This window comes from Arvicola amphibius, chromosome 2 (assembly GCF_903992535.2).
Source record: "Arvicola amphibius chromosome 2, mArvAmp1.2, whole genome shotgun sequence".
In the NCBI taxonomy this organism is placed as follows: Eukaryota; Metazoa; Chordata; class Mammalia; order Rodentia; family Cricetidae; genus Arvicola; species Arvicola amphibius.
Genome location: NC_052048.2, coordinates 151,983,127 through 152,008,300, shown reverse-complemented (window position 1 = coordinate 152,008,300; position 25,174 = coordinate 151,983,127). Strand labels below are relative to the sequence as shown.

The 25,174-nt window shown below is 37.5% G+C and overlaps 1 protein-coding gene across 1 annotated transcript in view; it reads right to left on the bottom strand.

Annotated features, from left to right (window-relative positions):
• Positions 1–25,174, bottom strand: part of Vps50 (VPS50 subunit of EARP/GARPII complex) — a 132,679-nt gene that overhangs the window by 52,891 nt on the left and 54,614 nt on the right. Inside the window, exons 15-18 of the mRNA XM_038320371.1 lie at positions 10,249–10,343; positions 9,876–9,974; positions 5,182–5,272; positions 2,488–2,664 (exon numbers count right to left, since the gene is read on the bottom strand). Of these exons, the coding sequence (XP_038176299.1) occupies positions 2,488–2,664; positions 5,182–5,272; positions 9,876–9,974; positions 10,249–10,343 (462 nt within the window). The remainder of the gene's footprint in view (positions 1–2,487; positions 2,665–5,181; positions 5,273–9,875; positions 9,975–10,248; positions 10,344–25,174) is intronic.

Below are 25,174 nucleotides of genomic sequence, written 5' to 3'. Positions count from 1 at the left end.
AAAACAGCCTGGTATGGGCATAAAAACAAACAGCAAGACAACTGAATTGAAGAGCTGGTTATCAATCCACATACCTACAAACACTTGATTTTTGACAAAGCAAAAAATATAAAATGGAAAAAAGAAAGCATATTTAACAAATGGTGCTGGCATAACTGAATGTCAGTATGTAGAAGAACGCAAAACTAAAATCCAAATGGATCAAAGACCTCAACATAAAACCAAGCACATTGAATCTCACAGAAGAGAAAGTAGGAAGTACACTTGAACACATTGGCACAGGAGATAACTTTCTAAATAAAACTCCAGTAGCAGAGACCCTGAGAGAAACAATAAATGGGACCTCCTGAAACTGAGAAGCTTCTGTAAAGCAAAGGACACAGTCAACAAGACAAAGCAGCAGCTTTCAGAATGGGAAAAGATCTTCACAAACCTCACATCAGACAGAGCACTGCTCTCCAAAATATACAAAGAACTCAAAAAATTGTTCCTCAAAAGAAAAATAATCCAATAAAAAAAAGGGGTTATAGACCTAAACAGAGAACTCTCAATAGAGGAATCTAAAATGGCTGAAAGACACTTAAGGAAATGCTCAACATCCTTAGGCATCAGAGAAATGCAAATCAAAACAACTCTGAGATTTTATCTTACACCTGTAAGAATGGCCAAGATCAAAAACACTGATGACAACTTATGCTGCAGAGGATATGGGGTAAAGGGAACACTTCTGCATTGCTGGTGGGAGTGCAAACTGGTAGAGCCCCTTTGGATATCAGTATAGAGATTTCTCAGAAAATTAGGAAACAACCTTCCTCAAGACCCAGTTATTACTTCTTCATTACCCAGGATGCTTCAATTGTACCCCAAGGACATGTGTTCAACTATGTTCACAGCAGCTTTGTTTGTCACAGCCAGAACCTGGAAACAACCTAAATGTTTGTCGACTGAAAAATAGATAAGGGGAATGTGGTAATTTACACAATGGAGTACTACATAGCCAAAAAAATGATATCTTGAGATTTGCAGGCAAATGGATGGATCTAGAAAACATTCTATTGAGTGAGGTAACTCAGACCTAGAAAGACAAATATAATATGTACTCACTCATAACTAGCTTTTAGACATAAAGAAAATAAACAGCCTACAAATCACAATCCCAGAGAACCTAGACAACAATGAGGACCCAAGAAAGACATACATGGATCTAATCTACATGGGAAGTAGAAAAAGACAAGATCTCCTGAGTAAATTGGGAGCATGGAGATCATGGGAGAGTGTAGAAGGAAGGGAGAGGAAGGGAGGGGAGAAGAGAAAAATATACAGCTCAATAAAATCAATTTTAAAAAAACTGCCCAAAATTAGGTTCTAAAACTAAAATAAAAAAATAAAAGAGATAGATTTTCTCAAACCTAAACAATTCTCATTTGGTTAAATCAAGTCTAAAATTAAAAGTCATAGTGTGCTCCCCCGAAAATTACAGAGCACAAAGGGTAATACCCTGGGTCAAATGACACATTTCTGAAAATATGCTACAGAAGACTATGAGGCAAGGCACTGCTCTCTACAGAACATACAGACACAGCAGAAGGCACAATTGTAAAGTAAACCAATGTGATGTCACTGCACTTAAACCCTTCCTACCAACTAAGCAGTCCCTACATTTCCTATTGTCTCAAGCTGCTCAAAGGGCTGTTAACAGAACATACCTCTAAATTTTAAATACACTGTTAGGCAACTGGACAAAAGTTTTGTGGTGTTTTGAATATGAATAGCCCCATATATTTGAATGCTTAGTCACCAGGGAGTGGCACTATTTGAGAGGTACTAGAAGGTGTGGACTTGTTGGAGAAAGCCTGTTACTGGGGATGGGCTTTGGAGTTTCAAAAGTCCATGTCAGGCACAGTATCTGTCTCTTCCTGCTGCCTGTATAGAGCCGGATATAGAACTCTTAGGAATTTCTCCAGCACCATGTCTGCCTGTGAGCCACCATGCTGCACACCATGATGATAATGGACTGTCATCCAGCCCCAATGAAATGTTCCCTTTATCAGCGTTGCTCTGGTCATGGTGTGTCTTCACAGCAACAGAACAACGACTAAGACAGCCTTACTCTGATAAAAGACATGGAATTTGGGAATACCAACTTAGTTATTCAGAAGTGGAGTTATGACAAAAGTATAAGTGCACTAGTCCCTCAGCCATCTCTCTGTGTTAGTCACCAAAATATTTCAATGAGAATAAAAAAAAAAACCACGACTAGGTAAATATGCTAAAAGGAATATGAAGCCAACAAGAATAAACTAGTGTTTCAGGACACCGTGGTGAATGAAGCACAGTATAGAGTCATTCTGTAGAGACACAGTATATTGAAGGAACGTAAGTGGTAAACAAGTGAGCACTCCCAGCAAATTACCAGTTCACTTCAGAATACTTTGAAAAAGTAAAGCTTACTTCTGTTTCACAAAGCATTTTAAAAACATCACATACCCCATTAGAAGCCAATACATCTTCTGTTTCTTCATCTTTATGGTTAGCTTGAATTTCAAATGGATTCCCAGCACTACAGTACTGTTCAAACAAAGTCATGGGTTTTGAAGTAGTCACCAATGGCTGCTTACTAGGTGAAACTGATGGGGAGCGAGACTGTTCCAGAAATTTAAATTCCTACACATTGAGAAAGGAGCAAATAGCTGTTAGAAAAAGTAATAAAAACAATAAAATCCAAGCATACAAATACATCCCTTCAATATAAATAAAGAGTTAAAAGAGTGGGGAGAGAATGATCTTCAAGTTATTCACCTTTACATCTTGCAAGTCATCTGAGATCACAATCTTAGAAACACGTAACCATTATAAAAAAAAAAAAAGCTTAGTCAACAGCTTGGCCTGGTCAAGCAACTCTGGCCTTCCTTGAAGGAAAGGCAGAGAGAGATACATTTTCAAATGACAAGAAATTTGAATGACACAACAGAAGTAACAGAAGTCCTGCTGGTAAAATAGCCAAAATATCCTTCAAAAGATCAACTGCTAAGACATGGCTGACTCATGCTTGCTGCCATAAGACATCCTTACAGACACATGAAGAATAGCAAGTACATGTGTACCTTTATTATGTTGGTATCTGTAACTATCAGTTAATTTCCTTTAGAGACCAAGAAACAAAGAGCATGACATTTGGGCCAGCTATGTCTGCTGCTTCCAGACTGCTAAAGTCAAGACATTATGAAATGTCACCTGCCTTCTCTTTGCTTCATTTTCCTCATCTTTAAAATGGGAGGAACAATCTAGACTCACATCAAAAAGATGAACATACTGGGAGATTTTGGAAAGACTGAGTGCCAAGTTCAAGGTTACAGCTAACTGGAGAAAAGGTTCAAATAATCTCTAAAGTTCATCTGAATCACAAAACTCTTGACTTAACAACTTACCACAGAAATAAACATTTTTCTATACCTAACACTATTGATAACAAATTTAAGTCTCTGTCATACAGTATGAGTCTGAAAAGGTCCAAGGGCAGCATGAAAAAGTACCTTAAATTTCTACAAAGTGCACTGACTTGTCCACTCTACCATTCCACCATGTCTCGGCCCCAGGTGGTTTTCTTTATAAATTTCAACTACATGTTAAATTAGATGTGACACAATGCCTGAAAATCATGACACTGTTTTTATAACTCTAAACAAGTGTTTAATATAAAAACATGATATTTTTTACAAATCTAAAGGAAAACATTTAATACTTAAGTTGTAAATAGCTTTCAAGGCAACCATTTTTTAAAAAGTAAAGCTTGCTTAGTCAGAAATAAAATCTTTCTATTAAAAGTGCTCTTATAATCATACCAAGTACACATTAAAATAGTGTGATCAATCTATTAACAGTCAACCTATTAAATAGAATTCAATAAAATTATTTAAATATACTCTAAAATATTAGCTTAAAAATTTTAAATGTTAAGGAATTACAACTACTGTAGAAGTCACAGACTCTGCTAATTTAATGTTATTCATTAATGCTAATTAAAATTTACGTTACTTTTCTTGTCCTTGAGCATGTACTGATTATCACTGTTAAGTGTTTTTCGTATTACCATATTAGGAAAGGACTGAATATGAAACTACATAACATCAAAACTATCTTCCTATTAAATTAAACATAGGGAGACAGCTCAGCAGTAAAGAGCACTAGCTGATCTTCTGGAGGACCTAGGTTCAATTCCCAGCACACACATGGCAGCTAATCACTGTCTGTAATTTGACTGTCACTAGCACTGTACACTGTTCTGCTGGAGATGTCAGCACCCTAACTTCAAGTTATAGGTATTCATGAACAGATATCACGGTATGTACCTGAAATTACAATACTATGAGGATGAAGAGGACTATCATTCAGGCTAGCCTGGGCTACACAGAGACTATATCTCAATAAATATGTAAATTTTAAAAGCCAACTATCAAAATACATGAAGGCAAAACACCCAAACATACAAAATAAAATTTAAAAATAATAATAATCAAGTATATTATATACTTAATAATAATTAAGTATATTGAGATTTTTTTTCTTATTCTAGGAAGCCATTCTACCTGAAGGAATCACTAAACAAAATGTACTTTCAGGCCATGAACTACAACATAATCACTGATGCAGGAATATTTACTACATTGCATCTCAATCAAACCAATTAAAGAGTTTTTCCCAAACTGTTCTTTCCAAAGAATCCAACTAACTAATAATAATTAGTATTTCTCATAAATATCTTTCATTTATCAAGCATTTTGACAAGAGAAGCAAATCTACAACTGAACTATAACTTAAGTGCCCATTAACGCCTTCAGGAAATTGCTAATACTTTACATATACAAATAAGCATTTTAAGTTAATGATACCAAAAACTGACTCATTTTCTGAAAACCTTCAATAAAACACTGGGTTCTTTTTTGAATTCAAAAGCAAATTCATTGTAACTGTTACTTTTTTTAGTCAACATAGTTTACTCAAGCATGTAAGATGAATATTATAAGATAGGCTTCAGGTTCATCCGTAGTAAATTCTTAATAAAGAATCTGTTAGGAATCCCTTTCAAGGAAGGAGCTCTCACATATATGTTTTTGTTATTAAAAGAAAAAATTCAAAATAGTTACTAGAAGACATATTTCTTTGTTCTTAAGAAAAACTTACATGAAGCTGCAAGATGCTGAAATTTGATTTAACAGGGCAAAGCTCCCATGTCTCATTCTCTAAGAACATTCTCAGTTCATCAAGTCGTATTCTTAAAGAAAAAAAAAAACAGTCTAAACAAAAAAAGGGAAGAAAATACAAGGACTGAGGAAACAAAATACAGTATCACAACAGAATTATCATTATCATAATCCCCTTTTGAAGCATTCAGATTAGCACAATAAACTACAAAAGCTTGCTTCTGTTAGCTATACCATGATCCTTGAGAGAAACATAATAAACATATGTCAAATATTTACTAAGCTAAATATTTCTAAAAGTGTAAAAGTGATGTATAAAAATAGAATTTTTAGCCAGGCAGTACTGGCACATGCCTTTAATCCCAGCACTCAGGAGACAGAGGCAGGCATATCTCTGTGAGTTTGAGGCCAGACTGGTTTACAGAGAGAGTTCCAGAACAACTAGGGCTGTTACACAGAGAAACCCTGTCTCAAAATACCAAAAAAAAAAAAAAGAAAGAAAGAAAGGGAGTAAGGAAGGAAGGAAGAAAAGACAAATACAATTTTTACTAAAGAACTAAATTAAAAACTGTCGCCAACATACTTAAATTTATCTTAACTATTCATATACCAGTGCCAAAATAAACAACTAGCGGGTTATACAAAATCACAAATATTTATGTATTAGTGTATCATAATATGTCAGACTGCTAAGTGACGATACCAAGGTTGTTATTCTACAAAGGTCTTCAGCAGTGTCTATTTCCACAATGCACTTAAAACTGAGCAGGTCAGCACTCCCTCTCCAGCAGTCTCCTCACTATCTGCATTATAGGGGATGCTTTTCATACTACTGCTCTTACTGGATGTTCTGAGTCATCGCTACATTATATAGAAAAATGCAGAAAAGCAAGGCTTTACTTCTACATGAATAAAAACCTGGTGAGTCCTTCTTTTTCTTCAATATGCCACCAGCTATTGCTACCATGCTAAAAACAAAATCAAGACCTTTTTTTAATAAATTGAAATTCGAAGACAAAGAATGAGTAAAAAAAGTTGTCTAGAAAAATAGGAACACTTCTCAATACTGGGATAATTAGGCAGGTACTACAGCTCATAAATATACTTAGCAAAGTTATAGACTACAAAATTAACACTTAAAAATCATGAGCCTTCACATATACACATGACAAAAATATCGAGGAGAAATCAAGACCATACGACTCACTATCCTCGCCCCGAGAGCAAAAAAAAAAAAAAAAAAAAGGAATAAATCTAACCAAAGAGGTTAAGAATACTTTATACAATGAAAAAATTAAGATGCTGAAAAAGATTCCAGGAAATGGAAGATGTCCCGCTCCTGAATTGGATGACTAATATTGTGAAACTGGTCATCCTACCAAAAGCAATCTACGATTCTACACAACCCCATGAAAATTCCAACATAATTCTTCACAGAAACTTAAAAAATAATAAATTTCATATGGAAATACAAAACATCCAGGAACTTGTTCTGCTGGAGATGTCAGCACCCTAACTTCAAGTTATAGGTATTCATGAACAGATATCACGGTATGTACCTGAAATTACAATACTATGAGGATGAAAAGGACTATCATTCAGGCTAGCCTGGGCTACACAGAGACTATATCTCAATAAATATGTAAATTTTAAAAGTCAACTATCAAAAAGGCATTTGAGAACTGAAAAATAGAATACCTTCAGTTAAAGCCTGATTGGATAAGTAAAATGGCACAGCAGGGTTACCAGAAATTACCTACAAGCTGAAGCACAAATTACAAAGCACTGATTTTAAGTAAAATGACTGAACAGAAGAGATCTTAACATTAGGTAGAGCAATGACTGATGATGATGATGATGATGATGATGATGATAGATGGACAGATAAATGGATAACAGATAACACACACACACACACACACACACACACACACACAGATATAGTGAGCATGCAACAGAAAATGACTCCACTGATAAAATGTTTGCTACACTAGCATGAGGAACTGAGCTTGTATTCCCAGCACCCATGTCAACAGCCAGGTAGAAACCTGTATTTCAGTGTTAGGGAAATGGAAATAGGAGGGAGCCTTCCAGAACTGGTAAGCTCTATATCAGTGAAGGACCCTGTCTCAAAAATAGAGTGAAGAGTACTCAGAGAAAGACCAGTCAATGTCAACCTCTGGGCTGCAAATACACGCACAGAAACTCACACACACATGCATGCAGACGCAACCACACAGAAAGGAAAAGGAGGGAGGGAGAAAGGAAAAGGAAGAACAAAAGATATCAGGTTCATGCAATCGCACAAAGAAGAGAGGAAGAAAGAGCTGAAGCAGTGTTTGGACAGGTAACAGCTGGTAATTCCTAAAATGATTGTGTCTTTTATTAAAAACCACAGGGGAAAACCAGTAAGTCTAACTAGGAACTAAAACTATAAAATTTTACAATTTAACATTGAAAAGACTAATAACCCAGTTAAAAATGGGCAAGAGCTTTAAACATACATCATCAGAGAAGATACATAAAAAGCCAATACGCACATAAAAAGCTGGCAGCATCTTCATTTATTAAGGAAACGCAAACTGAAACCACAAGATACCACTTACATCTACCAGAACAGTTACAAGCAAAAAGACAGAGATGCTGTGGAATAATCCTTCTGTAAACTGTGAACATATATTACTCTCATTGGTTAATAATGAACTGACGGGCCAGTAGCCAGGCAGGAAGTATAGGCAGGACGGCCAAACTGAGAATGCTGGGAGGAAGAAGGGCAGAGACAACAGAGTCACCAAGAGACACAGAGGGAGCAAGACATGCTGGAGGACAGGTAAAGCCACAGTCACATGGTAATACATGTGTTAATAGAAATGGGTTAATTTAAGTTCTAAGAGCTAGTCAGTAATAAGCCTGAACTATGGGCCAAGTATTTACAACTAATAAGTTTCAATGTGTTTATTTGGGAACTGCTCATGGAAGAGAAACTTCCCCCAACACAGAACTAAACACCAACAAGAGACTGGAGAAACTGGAACCCCTCACTCAATACCAGTATAACTATAAAACATTGTTAAATGCTTGGAATACAATTTTGACAGTTTCTCAAAATGTTAAACATAGTTACTACAGAACCAATCAATTCCACTCTAGTTTCCTACAGCAAATCACCACAAATGGAGTGACTTAAAGAAAGAGGAATTTATTCTCACTGAGATCTGGAGGCAGGAAATACAGCATCTGCATTTGGAATTAAAGGTTGAAATCAAGATGAAAGTGGGGCTGTCCTTTTCCAGAGACTTTGGTCTAGGGAAAATCTATGCACCTATTCCAGGTTCTAGTGGCTGTTGGAATCCCTGCTGTCTTGTGGCCATAGCACTCCCTGCCTTATCCTTTACACTGCTTCATTCAGATACTTTCCTTGGTATCTCAGCAAAATCTCTGCCATTGGTTTCCTCTTACTTGTGATGGTATTGAGTGTTCACCCAGATAATAAATTGTCTGCATTATCACTAATATACATTTTAAAAAAAGAATTGGTGTTGGAGATTGATCCAATTGATTTGACCTCATACATGCTAAACATTTATTCTATTGGCTGTGGTCTCTGCTGCTCATCATAAAATTCTTAACATAATATTACTATACCCTAATATATTTTTCTTAATAAGTTAATTATAATTTTCAGAGAGCTGGTCTTGAAATTTGCTGAATATATCCTGAAGGGAAAAGAAGTACTGTTTTTCAGCTTTTCATAATCTTCTAAAAATATTTATTCCTTTAATTTTATGTATATTCGCATCATATGTGCACAATAACCTCAGAGGTCAGAAGGCTGTGAGCCAACAAATGGATGCTAGGAACCTAAACCAGGTCCTGTGCAGAGCAGTATATACTTTTAACTGCTGAGCCATGTGTCCAGTCCCTTATCATAATCTTGAAAACAATAAACCTTTCTTAGGCATAAGAGAAGTTTATTTCTTCTAAAAAGGTGACAATTTTCCTGGATACTACTCAAAGCACCATCAGAACCCTTGGAAATGCTTTATAATTTTGACAGAGCAATGATGAAATCACATGAATGTGTTATTAAGTAGGATATTTTGATAACCATACAGTACTAGATCATTCTAGGCTGTTACTGCCTCAGCTAGAATATTTGCACTATCCATAACATCTAGCAGAAGAATAATAGCTCTGGGTGAGTACAAACTGTTAGTTCATGAACATAAAGAAATTATGTCAGACAAAAATGAAGCAGGACATGCAGGAGCAGGAGCAGTAAAAACCAAGAGCCTTGAGGCAGCACACAGAGTAATAGAAATGGGATAATTTAAGTTGTAAGAACTAGGTGGTAATAAGCCTAAGCAATTGGTCAAATATTTATAATTAGTATTAAATCTCTGAGTGGTTATTTGGGAAGCAGCTGCCAGCACACAGAGAAATTCTGCCTATAATCAACACATTCAAAAGAAAGAATTTAAGATTTACAATGAATAATGACAATACTTTCTAGTATATTCGTGATGAAGTAACCCCAACTGTCCTTCAGAGATATAATAAATTTATTTATTAAAAGTTAAAAATGGCTTTAAACCAGCTAATCTTATACAAGTAGGCCTTAGATAAACAGTCTCACCACCTACTGCATTTATTCATATCTTCTTGAATTTTTACCTGTGGTGGTTCTTGAAATAATTGATACTTTGTTTTCTAATAGATTCCTGCAAAACTTCAGACTTGCTACCACAAAATTCTTCTCCAACTTGCATCAACCTAGTTGGACAGAAAGGTCTATGTAAGTTTCAGGAACATCCTTACAAAAAACAAGAACAAAAATAGCCCAGGTTCTTTCTTTAACACGTAAAACCCATATAAATTTAAATTTGGGTACTTGAATAAACAATTATAAAGATTCTACAGCCCCAGTCCATCGGCCATGAGTAAGTATATTCTCTCTAGGAAGTTAACAGAAAACTCATTGACTTCTAATTTTTTATTTTTATGGTTGAATGTATAAAGCCACAAAAGACAGTATCTCAAACACTACCTGCTGACTATATCCAAAACAAAGATAAAATCATCGTATTTGAATATAGATAAATCAGTTCCAAGTAAGTAGATTTTTACTTTTAGTTGGACATCCTGTAAGACACAAATAAACAAATAAGTAAATGTGTTCTGTAGTACACATTAAAATGAGATAGTGATCATTCATAGTTTGATAATTATCTATCTACATAGATCAACAGCCAAGTATCTTTAAGACTAACCTAATAGGGATGATCCCATGAATGTTTTAAGAAATAGTAATGGCCACAATCTCACTAAAACTTAACATAATTATGTTAAATTATACTTAATGCAAAGACATAAATATGCACATAATTCTTATGATAAGAATGGTGTCTTAGGCTGAAGAGATGACTCAGCAGTTAAGAGCACACACTACTCTTACAGAGAACTCAACTTCTATTTCCAGTGACCCAATGGCTCACAACTATGACTCTAGTTTCAAGGGATCCTATGTCTCTGACCTCTGAAGACACCAGTTCTCAGAAACACATAACTACATATACACACAAATACATAAGTGAATACTAAATAAAATCTTTTTTCAAAATAGTATATTCTTATGAGAGATGGGACAAAATCATTATGGCTCTGGTTCATTTGAAACTCAGCTATAATGCACTTAAAAACGAAAAACTGTAAAAGAAGCATCAGACAACATATAAAAATTAACAGTTCACAATCATCTACATAAATGTTATAAAATGGAGAACTTTCACTAGAAAACAAACTAAACCTTCAACAGGCCTATAATAAATCTAGACCAGTAAGATAAAAAAAAAAAAACCCTAGTGAAATTATTTATATATATATATATATATATATATATATAATTATATGTGTATGTATGTATAGGCCACACACACACACACACACACAAACACACACACACATATCTTTGTAAAGAAACCAGTAAATGCTCTCTCTTCCTGTCCCTTCCCAGCTTGCACCCAGAATCCTTCCCCCCTCCCCCTGCCTCATCCTCCCGTCTTTGGGGCCACAAAATCCCACAGCTCACCCTGTTTGGGCACTGGGGACCTGGAATTGAGTGCACCCAGGCCGGTGGGAGGTCCCCTCCTTCATTTGACTGCCTGGGGCACGGTAGGCCTTTGTCAGAGAGCTGCTTGGCCTGCAAGGGGATCTGACAGTCTGCCAGAGGATCCATCATTCTTTGGGGTGAGTGAGGAGTGAGTGCCCAAACCACGGCAGCTGCCCTGAGAGGGACCACCTGCATTCCACAACTCCCCCACCCCACCCCCTCACCCCACCCCCGCCACCCACACACTTCCTGCTCTTCCTGCAGGGGTTATTCTCCCCAGATACTGCCTCTCTCTTCCTGTCCCTTCCCAGCTTGCACCCAGAATACTTCCCCCCCTCCCCCTGCCTCATCCTCCTGTCTTTGGGGCCACAAAATCCCACAGCTCAGCCTGTTTGGGCTCTGGGGACCTGGAATTGAGTGCACCCAGACCGGTGGGAGGTCCCCTCCTTCATTAGACTGCCTGCAGCAAGGTAGGCCCTTTGTCAGTGAGCTGTTTGGCCTGCAAGGAGACCTGACAGTCTGCCAGAGGATCAATCATTCATTGGGGTAAGTGAATTTAATTCATTGGGGTGAATTGAACTTCTAAAAGAAGACCCAAAGGGGATTATTCAGAGGAACAAATGGGCAGGCGCCAATGCAAGAATTCCTCCAACAATTTGAAAAACAACATGAAAGCACCAGAACCCAGCGAACTTATAACAGGAGGACTTGAACACACTAATCAAGAAGTAGTAGAAAAAATTGACTTTATGAAAGTAATAGAGTCACTTAAACAGGAGGTGAAAAACTCCCTTAAGGAAATGGACGAGAAGAATAACAAAAAGTTTGAAGAATTGAGTAAATCCGTAAACAATATCCTAGGAAACCAAGAAAAAACAATCAAACAGATAATAGAAACAGTGCAAGACTTGAAAACTGAAATGGAGGCAAGGAAGAAAACACAACCCGAGGGCCAACTGGATTTGGAAAATCTATGTACACGAACAGAGACTACAGAAACAAGCATAACCAACAGAATACAAGAGATAGAAGAAAGATTCTCAGATTCTGAAGATACCATAGAGAAAATAAATGCACTGATCAAAGAAAACAGCAAATCCAGCAAATTCTCATCACAAAACATTCAGGAAATCTGGGACACAATAAAAAGAACAAATCTAAGAATAATAGGCGTAGAAGAAGGAGAAGAAATACAGCTCAATGGTTCAGAAAATATATTTAATAAAATTATAGAAAACTACCCAAACCTAAAAAAAGATATTCCTATTAAGGTTCAAGAAGCTTACAGAACACCAAATAGACTGGATCAAAAAAAAAAAAAAAAAAAAAAAAAAAAACATCCCCTCGCCATATTATAATCAAAACACAAAACATACAGAATAAAGAAAGAATATTAAGAGCTGCAAAGGAAAAAGGTCAAGTAACATATAAAGGTAAACCTATCAGACTAACACCTGACTTCTCTATGGAAACCATGAAAGCCAGAAGGTCCTGGATAGATGTTTTGCAGAAACTAAGAGACCATGAATGCAAGCCCAGATTACTATACCCAGCCAAGCTTTCATTCACTATAAATGGAGAAAACAAAATATTCCAGGATAAAAACAAATTTAAACAATACATAGCCACAAATCCAGCATTACAGAAAGTAACAGAAGGAAATTCACAAACAAAGGAGTCCAGCATTGCCCAAAATAATTCAGACATCTAGCGACCCTTCACCAGCACATCGCAAAGAAAGGAAACACACAATCTCTACTACCAAATAAAAAATGACAACCGGAGTTAACATCCACTGGTCATTAATATCACTTAATATCAATGGACTCAATTCACCTATAAAAAGGCACAGGCTAAGAGATTGGATACGAAAACAGGATCCAACATTCTGCTGTTTACAAGAAACACACCTCAACCACAAAGACAGACATCTACTCAAAATAAAGGGTTGGGAAAAGGTTTATCAAGCAAATGGACCTAAGAAACAAGCTGGTGTGGCCATACTAATTTCTAACAAAGTTAACTTCAAACTAAAATCAATCAGAAGAGATGGAAAGGGACATTTTATACTCATCACAGGAAAAATCAATCAGAATGAAGTCTCAATCCTGAATATCTATGCCCCTAATACAAAAGCACCCACTTATATAAAAGAAACATTACTAGAACTCAAGACAGCCATCAAACCAAACACACTGATAGTGGGAGACTTCAACACTCCTCTTTCACCAATGGACAGGTCAATTCGACAGAAACCTAACAGAGAATTAAGAGACTTAATAGAGGTAATGAACCACATGGACTTAACAGACATCTATAGAACGTTCCACCCAAACAGGAAAGAATATACCTTCTTCTCTGCGGCTCATGGAACCTTTTCGAAAATTGACCATATACTTGGTAACAAAGCAAACTTCCACAGTTACAAAAACATATTAGTAACCACCTGCATCTTATCGGATCACCATGGATTAAAATTAGAATTCAACAACAATGCTACCCCCAGAAAGCCTACAAACTCATGGAAACTGAACAGTCAACTACTGAACCACAGCTAGGTCAAGGAAGAAATAAAGAAAGAAATTAAAGTCTTTCTTGAATTTAATGAAAACTAAGACACAACATACTCAAACCTATGGGACACAATGAAAGCAGTACTAAGAGGAAAATTCATAGCACCAAGTGCCCACTTAAAAAAAACGGAGAAAGCACACATTGGAGACTTAACAGCACACCTGAAAGCTCTAGAAAAGAAAGAAGCAGACTCACCTAGGAGGAGTAGAAGACTGGAAATTATCAAAATGAGGGCAGAAATCAACAAAATAGAAACACAGAAGACAATCCAAAGAATCAATGAAACTAAAAGCTGGTTCTTGGAGAAAATCAACAAGATTAACAAACCCCTAGCCAAACTAATCAAACGGCAGAGAGAGAACACACAAATTAATAAGATCAGAAATGAAAAAGGGGACATAACCACAGACACAGAGGAAATCCAAAGAATCATTAGATCTTACTACAACAGCCTGTATGCCACAAAATTGGAAAATGTAAAAGAAATGGACACTTTTTTAGATAAGTACCATGTACCAAAGTTAAACCAGGACCAGGTAAATGCTCTAAATAGTCCTGTTAGTCGCGAAGAATTGGAAACTGTTATCAGAAACCTCCCTACCAAAAAGAGCCCAGGACCTGATGGGTTCAATGCAGAATTCTAGAGAACTTCCAAGAAGACCTAATACCTATACTCCTTAAGGTATTTCATAATATAGAAACAGAACAGTCATTGCCAAATTCCTTTTATGAAGCTACAATTACCCTGATACCTAAACCACACAAAGACTTAATCAAGAAAGAGAATTACAGGCCAATCTCACTCATGAACATCGATGCAAAAATTCTCAATAAAATACTGGCAAACAGAATCCAAGAACACATTAGAAAAATTATCCACTATGATCAAGTAGGCTTCATCCCAGAGATGCAGGGCTGGTTCAACATACGAAAATCTATCAATGTAATCCATCATATAAATAAACTGAAGGATAAAAACCATACGATCATCTCATTAGATGCAGAAAAAGCATTTGACAAAATTCAGCACCCCTCTATGATAAAGGTCTTGGAGAGATTAGGGATACAAGGGTCATTCCTAAATATAATAAAGGCTATTTACAGCAAGCCGACAGCTAACATCAAATTAAATGGAGAGAAACTCAAGGCCATCCCACTAAATTCAGGAACGCGACAAGGCTGTCCACTCTCTCCTTATCTCTTCAATATAGTACTTGAAGTTCTAGCAATAGCAATAAGACAAAACAAGGGGATCAAGGGGATTCGAACTGGAAAGGAAGAAGTTAAAATTTCAATATTTGCAGATGATATGATAGTGTACATAAGCGACCCGAAAAACTCCACCAAAGAACTCCTACAGCTGATAAACTCCTTTAGTATCGTGGCAGGTTACAAGATCAACTCCAAAAAATCAGTCGCCCCCCTATATACAAAGGATAAGGAAGCAGAGAAAGAAATCAGAGAAGCTTCACCTTTCACGATAGCCACAAATAGCATAAAATATCTTGGGGTAACTCTAACCAAGGAAGTGAAAGACCTATTTGACAAGAACTTTAAGTTTTTGAAGAAAGAAATTGAAGAGGATACCAGAAAATGGAAGGATCTCCCCTGCTCTTGGATTGGGAGGATCAACATAGTAAAAATGGCAATACTACCAAAGGCAATCTATAGATTTAATGCAATCCCCTTAAAGATCCCATCAAAATTCTTCACAGCGATTGAGAGGACAATAATCAACTTTATATGGAAGAACAAGAAACCCAGGATAGCCAAAATAATCTTATACAATAAAGGAACTTCTGGAGGCATTACCATCCCTGACTTCAAACTCTATTACATAGCTACAGTATTGAAAACAGCTTGGTATTGGCATAAAAATAGAGAAGTCGACCAATGGAATCGAATAGAAGACCCAGATCTTAACCCACAAATCTATGAACACCTGATTTTTGATAAAGGAGCTAAAAGCACACAATGGAAGAAAGAAAGCATCTTCAACAAATGGTGCTGGCATAACTGGATGTCAACCTGTAGAAGAGAGAAAGTAGATCCGTGTCTATCACCATGCACAAAACTCAAGTCCAAATGGATTAAAGACCTCAATATAAATCTGAACACACTGAACCTGTTAGAGGAGAAAGTGGGAAGTACTCTACAACATTTGGGCACAGGAGACCACTTCCTACGTATAGCCCCAGCAGCACAGACATTAAGGGCAACATTGAATAAATGGGACCTCCTGAAGCTGAGCAGCTTCTGTAAAGCAAAGGACACTGTCACTAAGACAAAAAGGCAGCCTACTGACTGGGAAAAGATCTTCACCAACCCCACAACAGACAAAGGTCTGATCTCCAAAATATATAAGGAACTCAAGAGACTAGACTTTAAAATGCTAATGAACCCAATTAAAAATGGGGCACTGAACTCAACAGAGAATTCTCAACAGAAGAAGTTCGAATGGCCAAAAGACACTTAAGGGCATGCTCAACCTCCTTAGCAATCAGGGAAATGCAAATCAAAACAACGTTACGATACCATCTTATACCTGTCAGAATGGCTAAAATAAAAAACACCAATGATAGCCTTTGCTGGAGAGGATGTGGAGTAAGGGGTACACTCATCCATTGCTGGTGGGAATGCAAACTTGTGCAACCGCTTTGGAAAGCAGTGTGGAGGTTTCTCAGGAAATTTGGGATCCACCTACCCCAGGACCCAGCAATCCCACTCTTGGGAATTTACCCAAGAGATGCCCAATCATATTACAAAAGCATCTGTTCAACTATGTTTATAGCAGCATTATTTGTAATAGCCAGAACCTGGAAACAACCTAGATGCCCTTCAGTGGAAGAATGGTTGAAGAAAGTGTGGAATATATACATGCTAGAATACTACTCAGCGGTAAAAAACAATGACATCTTGAATTTTGCATGCAAATGGAGGGAAATAGAAAACACCATCCTGAGTGAGGTAACCCAGGCCCAAAAAGATGAACATGGGATGTACTCACTCATAATTGGGTTCTAGCCATAAATAAAGGACATCAAGCCTATAATTCGTAAAAATCCTAGAGAAGCTATATAAGAAGGTGAACCCAAAGAAAAACATATAGTTATCCTCCTGGATACTGGAAGTAGACAAGATTGCCGGACAAAAAATGGGAACATAGGGGTGGGGTGTGATGGGGGGAGGGGGGGATGGGGCGAGAAAAGTGTGAAGTGGAGGATGGGAAGAGCTTGGGGGAATAGGATGGTTGGGATATAGGAAGGGTGGATATGGGAACAAGGAATTATGTATCTTACATAAGGGAGCCATTCTAGGGTTGGCAGAGGCATGACTCTAGAGGGGTTCCCAGGTGTCCAGGAAGATGTCCCCAGCTAGGTCCTTGGGCAGCTGAGGAGAGGGTGCCAGAAATGTCCAGATCCTATTGCCATACTCATGAATACCTTGCATATCACCATAGAACCTTCACCTGGCATTGGATGGAGAAAATGACAGAGCCCCACATAGGAGCACCGGACTGAGCTCCCAAGGTCCTGATGAGGAGCAAAAGGAGGGAGATCATGAGCAAGGAAGTCAGGACCGTGAGGAGTGCGTTTACCCATTGAGACGGTGGGACAGATCTAATGTGAGACCACCAAGTCCAGTTGGAATGGAACTGATGGAACAGGGGACCAAACCGGGCTCTCTGAATGTGGCTGATGGTGGAGGAGGACTGAGAAACCAAGGACAACGGCAATGAATGTGAACTCTACAGCATGGACGGGCTCACTGTGAGCCTTAACCTGCACCTGGCGATGGATGGAGATAGAGACAGAGCCCCACATTGGAGCACCGGACTGAGCTCCCAAAGTTCTGATGAGGAGCGGATGGAGAGAGATCATGAGAAAGAAAGTCAGAACCATGAGGGATGCGTTCACCCACTGAGACGGCAGGACAGAACTAATGGGAGACCACCAAGTCCACTTGGAATGGGACTGATGGAACATGCGACCAAATCGGACTCTCTGAGGGTGGCTGATGGTGGAGGCTGACCGAGGAGCCAAGGACAATGGCGATGGGCTTGGTCTCTACGACATGGACGGGCTCTGTGTGAGCCTTGTCAGTTTGGTTGTTCACCTTCCTGGACCTGGGGGGAGTTGGGAGGACCTTGGACTCAACATAGTGTAGAGAACCCTGATGGCTGTTTGGCCTCAAGAGGGAGGGAGTGGGGGTGTGGGTGGAGGGGAGGGGAGGGAAGGGGGAGGAGGAGGGGAGGAGATGGCAATTTTTAATAAAAAATAAATAAACTGGAAAAAAAAAAGAAACCAGTAAATTGAGAGTAATGGCACAGAGCGGATGAGCAGATAACTGATCAGTAGAGACCAATTTTCCAAATTCATCAAATTCCAGCCAAAATCACAAGAATTTTTCTTCTGAACAATTATCCTAAAATTCGCGTATAGGCAATAATTGCTTTTTTTTTTTTTTTTTTTTTTTTTTTTTGGTTTTTCGAGACAGGGTTTCCCTGTAGTTTCTAGAGCCTGTCCTGGAACTAGCTCTTGGAGACCAGGCTGGCCTTGAACTCAGAGATCTGCCTGCCTCTGCCTCCCGGGTGCTGGGATTAAAGGCGTGCGCCACCACCGCCCAGCTAAAAAGTGAAACTATGTAAGGATGGAATAAAAGTTCTGAGTAATGCTGAAAGACTTGTAATACATTAAATATACTACAAACTATTTAAAATAATAGAATGAAATGCTCAGATAAATAATCCAAATAATTCAGTAAAAGAAAACAGCATACATAAAACACTTACAATTACTGAATTTAAAAAAAAAATCCTGCTTTTTTGATTACTTAACTATGTCAAAAACACTATGCTAATGGTTTTCTGTATTAAATAAAAGGATCCTTGTTCAGCAGGCATTTCCGTCCCTGAAGAGGAACAGGAACTAGAGTGTCAAGTATTACTTTCTCTCAGCTCCTGTGCCTGTTTCAAGGCAAAGCTAAGTCTCAAATGGAGGTTCAGAGTCACATTTTTTTTCTCTATATCTTGGAACAAATGAATTAGACAAGAGTAGAATTATCCAGAAATTGATGAAGAAGAAACTTAACTAACAGAAGGAAAACATTTACTGTTCAGATATCAAACAAAATACACAATGAATTAATGATTCCTATAATTTTTTAAAAAAATGCAAAAGTTAGAAATTGTAGAATAATTTAAAAAATAAAACCATTCTTGAGTGTCTATGAAGCAGCTCAGATAATTTTCTCGGCACTATGGATACAACAGCTAATATGCAGTGTAGATACAGATATACAGTTGCCAGGAGAGCACTAAGCTGAGCTCTACATGGAGAAAGGCGAGATGTACAGCATAAGACAAAAAGACACAAATCATAGTTTGGCAAAAAAAAAAATACTATCTGCACTTAAAGTAAGTAAAAAGAAAAATAACAGATAAAGGACTACTCATTAACAAGAGTCATTGAGAATCTATGAAAACACATAAAAAATAATTCACAAAACAAATTAAAATAATATGGAACAGGTTGAATACTGGAGTAGAGAACATGGGGGCTAACAAGGGGCAGTAGAAGCAACACATTAAACTTGAAGCCTGGATGGAGTATGACAATCAACTCAAAAAAACACAACAATTATATTTAAAAGTACGATGACTTCCACAAACAGGCCAAATGTTTACATTGGAATGGTATACTAAATTTCTCATGGAATAGATTGCCATGTACCAGAAATATCATCAAGCTGAAATGTCAGATGGGATAATTACATGAGAGGCCAGGCATTGCAAATGGAAACACTGAATACCAGAAATTCTACCGTGAACATGCTAGTTTCAATTAAGTACAATTAAGCCTTCTTCAGGGCCATAAGATCCCCCAGCTCGGCCTGTTTGGGTGCTGGGATGGGGCAGTGAGTACAATCGGGCTGGAGATCCTTTGTTTCAATAGCCTGCCTGCAGCAAGGTAGGCGTTTTATCTGCGAGGTCCCTGGCCAGCAAGGGACTAATCCTGTACCAGAAGATCCATCGGAGAGCATTCAGAGGAAGAGATGGGCAGGCGCCAATGAAAGAATCCCTCCAACAATCTGAAAAACAACACGAAAACACCAGAACCCAGCAAACTTACAACAGGAGGACTTGAACACCCTAATCAAGAAGAAGTAGAAAAAAATTGACTTTATGAAAGTGATAGAGTCCCTTGAAGAGGAGGTGAAAAACTCCCTTAAAGAAATGGATGAGAAGAATAACAGAGTTTGAAGGAATGAGTAAATCCGTAAATGATATCCTAGGAAACCAAGAAAAAAATAATCAAAGAGATAATGGAAACAGTTCAAGACTTGAAAACTGAAATGGAGGCAATGAAGAAAACACAAACCAAGGGCCAGCTGGATATGGAAAATCTAGGTAAATGAACAGAGACGACAGACAAGCATAAACAACAGAATACAAGAGATAGAAGAAAGAATCTCAGATGCTGAAGATACCATAGAGGAAAAAAACACACTGATCAAAGAAAACAGCAAATCCAAAAATTCTCATCACAAAACATCCAGGAAATCTGGGACACAATAAAAAGACCAAACATAAGAATCATAGGGGTAAAAGAAGGAGAAGAATTACAGCTCAACGGCCCAGAAAATATATTCAACAAAATCATAGAAGAAAACTTTCCCAACCTAAAGAAGGATATTCCTATGAAGGTTCAAGAAGCTTACAGAACACCAAATAGACTGGATCAAAAAAAATCCCCTTGCCATATAATAATCAAAACACAAAACATACAGAATAAAGAAAGAATATTAAGAGCTACAAAGGAAAAAGGTCAATTAACTTATAAAGGTAAACCTATCAGACTTACACCTGATTTCTCTATGGAAACCATGAAAGCCAGAAGGCCTTAGATAGATGTATTACTGCAGAAACTAAGACACCATGGATGCAAGCCCAGATTACTATACCCAGCCAAGCTTTCATTCACTATAAATGGAGAAAACAAAATATTCCAGGATAAAAACAAATTTAAACAATACGTAGACACAAATCAAGGATTAAAGAAATAGAAGGAAAATCACAAACCAAGGAGTCCAACAATGCCCACAATAACTCAAGACATCTAGTGACCCTTCACCAGCACAACTCAAAGAAGAGAAACAAACAATCTCTACTACCAAAAAAATTAAATAAATAACCGGAGTTAACAACCACTGGTCATTAATATCACAATATCAATGGACTCAATTCACCTATAAAAAGGCACAGGATAAGAGATTGGATACGAAAACAGGATCCAACATTCTGCTGTTTACAAGAAACACACCTCAATCACAAACACAGACATCTACTCAGAGTAAAGGGTTGGGAAAAGGATTATCAAGCAAATGGACCTAAGAAACAAGCTGGTGTGGCCATACTAATTTCTAACAAAGTTGACTTCAAACTAAATTCAATCAGAAGCGATGGAAAAGGACATTTTATATTCATAACAGGAACAATCCATCAGGATGAAGTCTCAATCCTGAATATCTACGGCCCTAATATAAAGGCACCCACTTATATAAAAGAAACATTACTAAAACTCAAGGCAGCCATCAAACCACACACACTAATAGTAGGAGACTTCAACACTCCTCTCTCACCAAGGAACAGGTCAATCAGACAGAAACCTAAAAGAGAAATAAGAGAATTAATGGAGGTTATGAATCAAATGGACTTAACAGACATCTACAGAACACTCCACCCAAATAGGAATGAATATACCTTATTCTCGGTAGCTCATGGAACCTTCTCGAAAATTGACCACATACTCAGTAACAAAGCAAACTTCCACAGATACAAAAAAATATTAGTAACCATCTGTGTCTTATCAGATCACCATGGAATAAAGTTAGAATTTAGTAATAATTCTACCCCCAAAATGCCTACAAACTCTTGGAAGCTGAACAGTCAACTACTGAACCACCCCTGGGTCAGGGAAGAAATAAAGAAGGAAATTAAAATCTTCCTTGAATTCAACGAAAATAAGGACACAACATGCCCAAACGTATGGGACACTAGGAAAGCACTGCTAAGAGGAAATTCATGGCTCTAAGTGTCCACATTAAGAAAACAGAGAAAGCTCACATTAGAGACTTAACAGCATACCTGAAAGCTCTAGAAAACGAAGAAGCAGACACACCCAGGAGGAGTAGAAGATTGGAAATAATTAAACTGAGGGCTGAAAACAAAATAGAAACACAGAAAACAATCCAAAGAATCAATGAAACAAAGAGCTGGTTCTTTGAGAAAGTCAACAAGATTGACAAACCTTTATCCAAGTTAATCAAAAGGCAGAGAGAGAACATGCAAATTAACAAGATCAGAAATGAAAGGGGGGACATAACAACAGACACTGAGGAAATCCAGAGAATCATTAAGTCTTATTATAAAAGCATATATGCCACAAAGTTGGAAAATGTAAAAGAAATAGACTTGTTTTTAGATAAGTACCATTTACCAAAATTAAATCAAGACCAGGTGAACAATTTAAATAGACCTGTAAGTCGTGAGGAAATAGAAGCTGTCATAAAAAACCTCCCAACCAAAAAAAGTCCAGGACCTGATGGTTTTAATGCAGAATTTTATCAGAACTTCCAAGAAGAGCTGATACCTATTCTCCTTAATGTGTTTCACATAATAGAAACAGAAGATTCATTGCCAAACTCTTTTGACGAAGCCACAGTCACCCTGATTCCAACACCACACAAAGACCCAACCAAGAAAGAGAATTACAGACCAATCTCACTCATCAACATTAGTGATGCAAAACTGTCAATAAAATTCTGGCAAACAGAATCCAAGAACACATTAGAAAAATTATCCATTACGATCAAGTAGGCTTCATCCCAGAGATGCAGGGCTGGTTCAACATAGGAAAATCTATCAATGTAATCCATCATATAAATAAACTGAAAGAAAAAACCATATGATCATTTAATTAGATGCAGAAAAAGCATTTGACAAAGTTCAACACCCCTTTATGAAAAAGGTTTTGGAGAGGTTAGGGATACAAGGATCACACCTAAATATAATAAAAGCAATATATATCAAGCCAACAGCTAATATCAAGTTAAATGGGGAGAAACTCAAAGCCATTCCACTAAATTCAGGAACAATACAAGGCTGTCCACTCTTCAACATAGTTCTTGAAGTTCTAACAATAGCAATAAGACAACATCAAGAGATCAAGGGGATTTGAATTGCAAAAAAAGAAGTCAAACTTTTGTTATTTGCAGATAATATGATTGTGTACATTAGTGACCCCCAAACCTCTACCAAAGAACTCCTACAGCTGATAAATACCTTTAGTGAAGTGGGAGGCTAGAAGATAAACTCAAAAAAAATCAATAGCACTCCTATACACAAAGGATAGAGAAGCAGAGAGGGAATTCAGAGAAACTTCAACTTTTACGATAGCCACAAATAGCATAAAGTATCTTGGGGTAACTCTAACCAAGGAAGTGAAAGATCTATTTGACAAGAACTTTAAGGCATTGAAGAAAGAAACTGAAGAGGACAACAGAAAATGGAAAGTCCTCCCATGGTCTTGGATGGGTAGGATCAACATAGTAAAAATGGCAATTCTACAAAAGGCAATCTATAAATTCAACACAATCCCCATTAAAATCCAAACAAAATTCTTCACAGCCCTTGAGAGAACAATAATCAACTTTATTTGGAAAAACAAGAAACCCAGGATAGACAAAACAATCCTATACAATAAAGGAACTTCTGAAGGCATTACCATCCCTGACTTCAAACTCTATTACAGAGCTACAGTAATGAAAACAGCTTGGTACTGACATAAAAACAGAGAAGTTGACAAATGGAATCACATAGAAGACCCGGATCTTAACCCACAAACCTATGAACACCTGATTTTTGAAAAAGGAGCTAAAAGTATACAATGGAAGAAAGAAAGCATCTTCAACAAATGGTGCTGGCAGAACTGGTTGTCAACCTGTAGAAAAATGAAAATAGATCCATATCTATCACCATGCACAAAACTCAAGTCCAAATGGATTAAAGATCTCAATATCAATCTGAACACACAGAACCTGACAGAAGAAAAAGTGGGAAATAGTCTTCAACATATGGGCACAGGAGACCACTTCCTACATAGAACCCCTATAGCACAGACAATAAAGGCAACATTGAATAAATGGAACCTCTTAAAACTGAGAAGCTTTTGTAAAGCAAAGCACACTGTCATTAAGACAAAAAGGCAGCCTACTGATTGGGAAAAGATCTTCACCAACCCCGCAACAGACAAAGGTCTGATCTCCAAAATATATAAAGAACTCAAGAAACTAGACTTTAAAATGCTAATTAACCCAATTAAAAAATGGGGTACTGATCTGAACAGAGAATTCTCAACTGAAGAAGTTCAGATGGCCAAAAGGCACTTTAAGGACATGCTCAACCTCCTTAGCCATCAGGGAAATGCAAATCAAAACAACTTTGAGCCGGGCGGTGGTGGCGCACGCCTTTAATCCCAGCACTCGGGAGGCAGAGGCAGGCGGATCTCTGTGAGTTCGAGACCAGCCTGGTCTACAAGAGCTAGTTCCAGGACAGGCTCCAAAGCCACAGAGAAACCCTGTCTCAAAAAACCAAAAAAAAAAAAAAAAAAAAAAAAAAAAAACCTTTGAGATACCATCTTACACCTGTCAGAATGGCTAAAATAAAAAACACCAATGATAGCCTTGCTGGAGAGGATATGGAGTAAGGGAAACACTCATTCATTGCTGGTGGGAATGCAAACTTGTGCAACCACTTTGGAAATCAGTGTGGTGGTTTCTCAGAAAATTCGGGATCAACCTACCTCAGGATCCAGCAATACCACTCCTGGGAATATACCCAAGAGATGCCCTATAAAATTACAAAAGCATTTGTTCAACTATGTTCATAGCAGCACTATTTGTAATAGCCAGAACCTGGAAACAGCCTAGATGCCAATCAAGAGAAGAATGGATAAAGAAAGTGTGGAATATATACCCATTAAAGTACTACTCAGCGGTCTAAAACAATGACATCTTCAATTTTGTATGCAAATGGATGGAAATAGAGAACACTATCCTGTGTGAGGTAACCAAGACCCAAAAATATGAATATGGTATGTACTTGCTCATTAGTGGATCCAAGTCATAAACGAAGGACATTGAGCCTATAGTTCATGATCCTAGAGAAGCTAAATAGGAAGGTGAACCCCCCTCCCAACAAAAATCATGTAGTTATCCTGCTGGATATTGG